Source organism: Nuphar pumila, chromosome 3 (assembly GCF_984573655.1).
Source record: "Nuphar pumila chromosome 3, dmNupPumi1.hap1.1, whole genome shotgun sequence".
In the NCBI taxonomy this organism is placed as follows: Eukaryota; Viridiplantae; Streptophyta; class Magnoliopsida; order Nymphaeales; family Nymphaeaceae; genus Nuphar; species Nuphar pumila.
The window spans coordinates 110,949,533-110,959,214 of record NC_143251.1 but is presented as its reverse complement, the minus strand read 5'-3'; the positions used below and the strand labels follow the sequence as shown (position 1 = coordinate 110,959,214).

At 36.0% G+C, this 9,682-nt stretch overlaps 1 protein-coding gene across 2 annotated transcripts; it reads left to right on the top strand.

The window, feature by feature from the left end:
- The first annotated feature begins 2,177 nt into the window (after nt 1-2,177).
- Nucleotides 2,178-7,363, top strand: LOC149843292 (myb family transcription factor PHL6-like). 2 transcript variants are annotated; one of them, XM_089999703.1, is made up of 8 exons: nt 2,178-2,294; nt 3,092-4,268; nt 4,498-4,711; nt 4,804-4,880; nt 4,976-5,015; nt 6,109-6,181; nt 6,615-6,684; nt 6,849-7,363. In XM_089999703.1, the coding sequence occupies exons 2-8, from the start codon at nt 3,621-3,623 to the stop codon at nt 7,230-7,232; spliced, it is 1,506 nt and encodes a 501-aa protein (XP_089855829.1). In that variant the 5' UTR covers nt 2,178-2,294; nt 3,092-3,620; the 3' UTR covers nt 7,233-7,363. The 2 variants fall into 2 exon arrangements, with proteins under 2 accessions (XP_089855829.1, XP_089855828.1); XM_089999702.1 differs by having other exon boundaries at nt 2,249-2,350.
- Nucleotides 7,364-9,682: the final 2,319 nt, after the last annotated feature.

Below are 9,682 nucleotides of genomic sequence, written 5' to 3'. Positions count from 1 at the left end.
GTTAAGCCCCATAGTTTGAAGTGTTTTATTATAGATATGAACCGTTAGATGTGTTTAGCATGCTCGATTTAGTTGGAATGGACTCTTGGTTCATGTTTTTTGATGAAAATTTGTATTTTTATGAGCTTGGAAAAATTGATGTCTTCGTAGCCATTGATTTTAAATCACCGAAAAAACCTATATACATGTCAGATTCAGTGATCCAAATGATGGTTCCTACTAAACAAAACCTGTAGATCACATCTATGGTGTTAGATATGAAATAAAATACCAAAAACTATGGTTTTTGAAGGAGCCTAACAGGGCAAAACAAGCACATTACTCTATATATAAACCAACCTTATTTTTATGAATTATGAGCCATTGATTTTTCACCATCTTAAAAATGAATTTTAAGGTGTATTGGACATGATAAAACCTTATAACATATTAAATACGCCATAGTAAACACAATGTATGGTTAGATTATCATTTGGTAGCTAGATCCATTCAAACAAGAGTATGTGGTACCGAACCCAGTTGAGAGTTTAGGGATGGCACAGTTTGGCCTAAAATGGCCCCGCAGGCTGATTGGCCCGGGCTAATAATGAGCTGAGTCCTGAATTATGGTCCCCTTTGTCAAATAGGATGATCAGCGTATAACACTTTTACATGAGGGTGCTTTGGAAGTTTTTACATTGCAAGGGCCAAGCGGTCTACAAAGCAGGAAAAATAAAGTGAACAAAGAGTAGGACAAACATATCGCTGTGCCACCTTTTTGCATGATTATGACAAGCCTGGAAAGGTAGACACGCTGCCTGCGGGACGCCTGCTGCGTGGGGCCATGCAAACACGGGACACGCATCCTGCAGACACCATTTTACTGTCCCGTGCTGTTCCGTCTTTCCTCATGAAACAGTGGAGGACAAAACAGTGCAGACACCTTTGAAAAAAATTTATCCAGGGCTGTTAGCAGACAGGACAGGACACTATGTCCTTGTCCTCCTCTGTCTGTGAATCAAACACCCAATTTACTCTGTTATTCTTTTTGGACAGAGAAAGCCTGGGTTAGTCCGACCCTACCAGTTATACAACCATACCATTTGGGGATCGAACTTGCAAAGTCCCATCATAAGGTGACGTGCACTAACTGCTATTGCCAGACAAGCCGAGCCCACGTTGGTAATTTACTCTGGTGTTATTGCCTATTATGTAGTATTAAGGGAATGTTGTACAAAAATAGTGTGTCCTGTGTCCTTTTAGTCGTGTCTATATCACACAGCTGTTTAAATGAACGCTTTAACATAAACTATATTGTTTTAAAGAGCCATTGCTAGTAAGCCATGATGGGTAAATGCTGAAAGTTTCTCAAGTAAAAAAAAAAAAACTGGAGCCACCATAAAAAAAAACTATACATGTGTCGTATAAGGATCCAAACCTGGTTTATACCCGGTAAAACAATATTTACTTTCGACATTGAAATTTAGCAGACCTTAACTGGAACTTGGATCATACATGGTTTTGGCATGAAATTTCACATAACCATACCTAGCTCCATATACTAATCAAACCCTCTCAATATAAGCTGGATTCTAATAGAACCTCCTCTTTATCACCCAACCCAACTTTATTTGGTCCAGTATGAGCCAGGTCCGGGTCAAACCTAACCCATTGACACCCCTAATCACCTTCTTTTCACAACATGACGTTGTATTAGTCTAGAATGTACACTTAACACCTGGTCAATGGTTAAGATCAATGTTATCAGTATCGGTGTGTATTGAATCCACTACATCCACACGCACAAGAAAACCATGTGATCCTACATTTTGGTGGCAAACCAAACGAGCCAAATAGCCAATTTGCATCACTATTTCAAGTCAAAACCCCACTTTTATTACCACTAAACCAGACGAACCCTAGGCGGTGATTGGATTAAAGAAAAAATTTCCCCGTTGTGAAAAATGTACAGAGGATTAGTGGAGAAGATGGATACTAATTGCATTGAATTCCATGGAAAATTGGAAACCAAACAAGGGACTAAGGAACTTGACAAGAAGCATAGAGGGTATTTTAGTAAATTTTCATCATATGCTTTGGCCACACTGTACCATTGAATCTAGGTAGTGAATGAGGATGACATGTAAGATAAGAATATAATATAATTTTGCATTATTTAGTTAATCCATGAGCAGCCAATTACAGATTCACTCATTGTGTTGTTTTTGGTATGAGGATGCGTGCGTCTCCGACTCTTCCTTTCACCAAGCAATCATAGAGAGAAAGAGAGAGAGAGGTCATATTCTTCCTTCCGGGTAAGGAAAGTAGTCTGGATATTCAAGAGAAATTTCCATTTGCTTATCTTATTCCAGTAAGTTTTTGGTTCTAGATTTCTCTCTTTTCACATAATCTGCTTTTCTGTTTCACGGGCTTCTTGAAAAATTGGGATTTTTCTTCCACACCATGAAGTTTTTCTTTGTATTGGGATTTTATGTTGGGTTTTGATAACAGTTCATCTATTTTTTCAGTGGTAAGTTGTTTTGTTGTTGTAGTGTTTATGATGCGTAGTCTATGGATAATTGGCTGTTGACTTGATGGGGGTTTTTTCTTTCTTCCTACTGATACAGAACTTTGGTTTTTGGTATCCTTGGTTGATAGTTTTAGGCATTCTTTACATGAACTAAGATTGCTTGATGGAGCAGAATTCTTTGATGCTAGTTTTTGTTTTTAGGTTGTGAAATGGATTTTAGTTGGCATATGTTTTTGCTCCTCTCTCTCTCTCTCAGAAAGGTTTCTGGTCTTTCTTTTATCTTCTTTTTGTAAACTAAATCACGTTATCCTTTAAATGGATTTTAGTTGGCATATGTTTTTGCTCCTCTCTCTCTCTCAGAAAGGTTTCTAGTCTTTCTTTTATCTTCTTTTTGTAAACTAAATCACGTTATCCTTTAAATGTTTGTGTTTTCCTTAGTGGTGAAGTACCACTCTGACCCTAGTCTAGATGAGATGATGGTTAATACTGTGGTTGTTGGTGTTGCTTTTGCAGTGATTTACAACCATTGCCTGTTTGCTGATGGGTTGATTGACTAATCCATTCTATTACTTGAATTGGCAGGTCAGTTTCCTCTCCACCATCCATATAAGTGGAGGCCCCCATACTGTGGATTGCATTTAGGCACCAATAACTAGTGTTCAGTTCAAGGCTCTACTGCTACACATGTAGGAGCCTATGTGTGGGTGTGGGGATAGGCCTACATTCTCAAAGTTCTTAACATAAGGAGACCTAAAATTATCACACCACCATATCTCCTGGACAGGTTCTCCCTCAGCTGGAAAAGAAAGCAGAAAAGTTCTTATTTCCTCCTCTTTGGTAGATTTAGTATGCACATAAACATTATGACCTAAACTGTAGGCAATCGGCAGATCCATCTCAGAAAATGGTAAAGAATTAATTTTTTTTAAAGAGGTAAAGAATTAATTTTCAGAATAGTGTGCAGTACCCTACATTATCTCAAAATTAGATTTCGTTTTCCTTTATTAAATTGGTAGCATATATTTAACAGTAATCTTTTGGTGGACATAGAATTGGAACCAAGATCACTTGGATAACAGTCAGTACAGTTAAGAGATCAGTCCTAAATTTTATGCATGTAGAGACCATGGAGAGTCACAGTGTTGAAGCTGTAAAAAGAAGTGATTCACCTATAGGAGCTACACAACCATTTTATGCTAGTCCTACAGCTTTTCATGATCTAGCTGACACTGGGTCAGATGGTGAGAATGTTTTAGTGGACAGCTTTACATCATCTTTGCCACCAGATATACAACCAGTCTGCCCATCTCCAGCCAGAACCCACCAGAAACTTTTAATTCGCCGCAAGAATATGAACATACACCATGGCCCAGCTAGTCCTGCTTCGGATTCTTACTCGAAGAGTCTCAACACATATTCTCCATCTTCCACCTTCTGTACCAGTTTATACTTGTCAACTTCGTCGTACTCTGAGAACTATCGGCAGCTTGGAAACCTGCCTTTCCTTCCCAAACCTACATCCCCTTCACCAGCTTCTGGGCTCCATTCTTCAAACCCTTTGGTGGCCGAGGTGAAAGTAGGAGATGATTGCATCGAGACTGATTGCTTCAAGGACACGAACAATTACCTTAATTTGAATGGGGATGACCCGGAAAATTTTGTGAACAATGTCTCATATGCAGAGCAGCTGGAATGGGATTTTCTCTCAGATCAGCTTGACTTAGCAATCACTGACAATGGGAAAAATCCTGGCTTGGATGTAAGTGTATTTCAACATTCACTTTTTTACTTGATATTGTGAACCAAATCTTGTAGACATTCTTTTCTAGAAAAAAATTTCTGTATTTTCTTATTTAACTGTATTGATATCTTTTCAATAACATGAATTATTTGACAAGTAAAATTTTTCCTGGTGTTATGATGTTCATGCAGCTCTTTTAAGCATTACATAAATTTTCCATGACGAGCAGAATTTTGTATATGTTCAGGAAATATACAAAGAGCCTCAAGCATTATCCATCAAAACAGTTGGGTCTGAATGCAACGAGATACATCAGCAGCCTGCCTCTACAGTAAGTAGCCAAATTCAATCTAGCCCCCCCAGTTCTGGAACTGGGGCTATGAATAAGCCAAGATTGAGATGGACACCAGAGCTCCATGAGCGTTTCATGGAAGCTATCAACAAGCTTGAGGGGGCTGACAGTAAGGCTTTATTTAAACAAAATTGGCCATTGGATTTTTTCCTTTTTGCAATAAAAATTTTCATATTTTAAGTGGCTGGTTGTAATATGCAGAGGCTACTCCAAAGGGTATATTGAAACTCATGAATGTTGAGGGTCTGACAATCTATCACGTGAAAAGCCACCTGCAGGTGCCTACTGGGTGCTTCCTTTGTTAGCTCTTATAGTTTTATCATTTTAAATAGACCTAAAGTTCTTACATTTACAAATGATCTTAAATCTGCAGAAATACCGTTTGGCAAAATACCTCCCACAAATAACCGAAGGTAAGATTATAGGTGCAGAATGACATATATTACAATGGAAGTTGCTTATGATCTACAGTTATATTTGGCAGTATGTGATTCTGTTTGAGTTAGCAAAAATAAAACTTTTGTTGCTTAGTGTTTAGAATTTTATATACATACCATTTGTTTCTAACCTTCCCCCGCCCCCTCGGAATTACTGGAGGGGGTTCTTGTCTACTTCTTTCCTTCCTTACTCACTTCACTCGCCCTAACAGGCTTGAGGGACATGGTAAGGAATGAATGAGTGACTGACCAAAGGGAAAGAGCGAATGAGTGACTGACCACAGGGAAGGAACGAGGGAATGACTTACTGCCTGCCTGCACTCACCTTACCGGGCTCGGTGTCATCGCTCGGCTCGGGTCACCCTCGACCACTGCCGTCCCATTCTTGAGTGAGCTGAAGCGCGGCACATTTTAAGGGTTCCTTAGTCAGAGTTCTGAATCTTCTTTTCCTTCTTGGTTCCATTTTCGATACATCACCAAATATTGTCAAATTTCTACTCATTACCTCAACTGTGTCTACAAGTAAAGAGAAAGACATTCTTTTTGTTGGCCATTGCTACATTAGTTTTTATCCTTGCTTTCCAATGTTTCCTAATATTTTCTATCCATTACCTCAACTGTGTTTATAAGTTAAGAGAAAGACACTCTTTGTTGGTTGTCACTGCTTACATTAATTATCATCCTTGCTTTCCGATATATCCTAATGTGCATGTCTAAGTTTTCAGGCTCCAATCATGCTCCTAAAACAACACAATTATACCTTCTGCATGCTTTTTTGTTTTCAGTAGAAAATTAAAGTTATTTCACATATGAACTGAGAGGGGGAACAAAGAGATGTTCCATTTAGTAATATGTTTCTACCACACAATGGGCATGCACTAAAAGTAATCAGCCAGAGAACTAATGAGTAGATTAATTTTTGAAAAAGGACTACTCTGAAGTACGTGCTCTATAAACTATATTTGGAGGTTGAGAAGATCTTGTGTAGTTTATTTATGAATGTTTCCCCCCTTTGATCAATTGCTCAGTAAAGTGAGAAAACAACTAATCACTTTATTTTCTTGTTAAGACAAAAAGTCAACAAGCTCAGAAGACAAGCAGAAGGCTTCAACTAGCTCCAAGGGAGAACTGGCCATCAAAAGGTATATTTCAAAATCCTTCCATTTTTCTGTTCTTAAGTCACTTAAATAAACAGCTAAATTCCAAGTTTGAGAAATAAATTCATATGAAAATCCTATTCTTTGTTGAAGTGCTGTTTGTTTGCATTCGCCTACTGTATTGTCACCTTATGAGCTCGTAGCTATTGTTTCTTCTTATTCTCTGAAGTTTGAAGAAGGCACTTGGCTGTCAAATTGTAACCCTAAAAAATGGGTTCCAGTTTTAAAAGAGGAAAGTTCATACCTCGCTCTGATTCTTCTTTCAACAAGAGGTATATTCATTAAGTTTGTCACATGATCCCGATCTACTGCTATTCCAATATGCAAACCACTTTTGGTTTTCTAAAATAAGTTACTCTGTCTTCGTTATTCCCATTTTAAGCACTCTCTTCCTTTGGTTTCTAAACTTTTGGTACAGGGGCATGCAAGTCACAGAGGCCCTACGGATGCAAATGGAGGTTCAGAAGCAGCTTCATGAACAGCTTGAGGTGCATCTCTTTTATATTCATCATCATTTCATTTTATTTTTTGTTCACGACTTTTTGTTTTATGGTTTCAAATTTGTGATTTTATCTCCTGAAATTCAGTGTCACTTCACTCTTGTTCAGTTGTATTGTTAAGCTTTTCTTTTGTTATTCTATATTTTTATTAGGTTCAAAGGGCTCTTCAGTTGAGGATAGAAGAACATGCACGGTACTTGCAGAAGATATTGGAACAACAAAAAGCAGGCAACACATTTCTCTCTGCTTGCAACTTGCTACAACTCTCTGGCTCAACTGGTGAGCACCTAACAAATTCAACCCTGCAAGCTGGTCATGAAGCTGACTCCAACTTGTCTCCATCGGCTGTTAGTGCTCAGCCTGATATTTCTACATCACCCTGGGGGGGAAAGGAAAAGTGTTTGGATGCAAATGAGCCAGAATCAAGGATCCAACATGAATCAGCAGTTTGTGCTAAACGGATCCGACTGGAGACCAAGTCTGAAGATGGTTTTGATGATCCAATTGTTGAAGATTCAGATCCATTCTGCACATGAACTGTCTAAATTTTGTCTCCCTTCAGCAATTTAAGTAGTCTGATTTGTAGCAAATCTTGTATATCCCTGAAATTTGCTGCCATTGATTGTCCGTGTAAATGCTGGGTTTCCAAATAAATTGCTTTATCAAATGGGCATGGAGAATTTTTTTTGCACATACAGATTCAAAGAAAAGGTTAAGTATGGAAGGTAGCAGATATGAAGACGACAATTCATAAATATTTACTAATACATGTTTTTTGAAAAAAGAAAAAAGCAGCTCCAGCTTGTATGCTGGAAGCCCATGTCAGTCACGGGCATCATAAACCAGCTGTATTGTTAGAAGATTCCCTCTACAATTTCTATTCTGTTAAAACTTGGTATTACTTCCCGATGCTCTCAAGGAAAAATAATGGCTTCTGCATACTTTTGCAGAAACATTTTTCCCCGGAAATTACATTGAAGTGAAATAATGGCTTCTGCATAATTTTGCAGAAATATTTTGCCAAAAAATTACATTGAAATGAATAAGAAATATGTACAATACACTGCATCTGAGCCTTCATTGCATAAGAAAGAACTGTGTTCTAGCTTGCGTTTTTTCCTGTAGCAAGACATCTTGATAATCAGATAACCATGTTACTAGATAATGATAACTGCATCTGAGCCTTCATTGCATAAGAAAGAACTGTGTTCTAGCTTGCATTTTTTCCTGTAGCAAGACATCTTGATAATCAGATAACCATGTTACTAGATATAATAACAAGATAAAACAAAAACAGTATAAGAGATTCATGTTCTCTTTTGCAGCATGCATGGGCACCTAGCATCACAGTATGCAAATTCACATCCTTCTTTTCCAATGCAAATGTTAACATAAACAATTTTGCTTAAAAAACATAAAAAAGAATACTAGATAATGATTATCAACAAAGTATTTGCAATTTTGTTCTTCACGGTGTTTTAAAAAGCAGATGAGACTGGTTGGTGAATCAATCCAATTGCGAAACATAATATATATATCATAGTCACCTGTATCGTTAAAGGTAATTTCTCTGCGAGTGTATTTCTTGGAGAGATTTTTAAAAGTTGTTAAATCTCGAGAATATTTTGGGAGTTTAATAAATTGAAAAAAATATAAATAACAACAAAAAAGCTAAGAAAATAATAAGTTTTGCATTATTTTTCTTTCAAAAATATAAAGCGATACAGGTGACTACGATATATATATCATAGTCACATTTACCATTAAAAGTAATTTCTTGTCAAGGGTATTTCTCGGAGAGATTTTCAAAAGTTGATAAATCTCAGGAGTTTAAAAAATTGAAAAAATATAAATAACAAAAAAGCTAAGAAAATAATAAGTTTTGCATTGTTTTTCTTCAAAAACTATAAAGAAACATCTTTTAAAGGTTTTAAAATATAAAAAAACAAAAAAATAGGAAATGCAAACTTAAAAAAGAGTTTTTCCCAAAAATATTGCGATATTATCGTGATATTTTGTCTTCTGGCGATATTATCTTTATATTTACTACCTTAAAATATCGCTGATATCGGTGACAGTGATTTTATATATAATATATATATATATATATATATATATATATATATATATATATATATATATATATATATATATATATATATATAAAACTGAACCAAATGGTTGAACCTTTTTTTATGCTAGGGATTGCACCTCGGTTTGTGTCATTTCAATGTAAAAACATGTTTTCTTGAGTCAAAATTCTAGTGCATTGTGAGCTGTTTTTTTTCAAGCCTTTTAAAATCTACTTATATAGAATAATTGCATCATCCAAAACATGTTTTTCACTAAGCAAAATAGCAAACCACGCAGATCACATCTATAGAATTAAAAAAAAGTGAAACCAAGCATTTTCTACTAGACTCTCTCTCTCTCTCAATACAGCTGGTTTATGAATTGTAATTGTATGCCCGTAACAAAACATGTCGATGTGACACAGGCAATCGTATAATCCCTTAGATAACATCTTGTAAATCATAAACTGGATATGTACTAAATTTGAATGGCGTACACGAAATCATTTACAAAGTTGTCCAAAAACAATGGCATGGAGTGAAGATCGCCTATTGATTAATAGTGAAAATGATTGGGTGGATAAAGGACATAAATTGTCACCGTTCCTTGTTAAAAGTGTTTTTAGCTTAAAAATCAGACAAACTTTTACAAATACAGTAAACCTTGAAACCATACAATGCCTTTCATTGTTTTCATCAGTCACAGATATCAGTGATATTTTCAAAATATCACAGTATTATCGCTATAAAATAAAAAAAGCTTTTTAAACACAAAATCTCACAACATTTTGAAAATATCAGATATTTAAATTATCACAATAATATTAGGATAATATCGGGCATTTATATTCATGTTTTATTGTTTCATTGCTTAAAAATACTTTTTCTTGTTTATATTTATATTCATGTTTTAT

Excerpts from the sequence above, each read along its gene's own strand:
- LOC149843292 (XM_089999703.1), top strand. The coding sequence starts at position 3,621 with ATGCATGTAGAGACCATGGAGAGTCACAGTGTTGAAGCTGTAAAAAGA. Across the intron at positions 4,712-4,803 it reads CAAGCTTGAGGGGGCTGACA|AGGCTACTCCAAAGGGTATA; the intron begins GTAAGGCTTTAT and ends TGTAATATGCAG. Across the intron at positions 6,685-6,848 it reads AGCTTCATGAACAGCTTGAG|GTTCAAAGGGCTCTTCAGTT; the intron begins GTGCATCTCTTT and ends TATTTTTATTAG.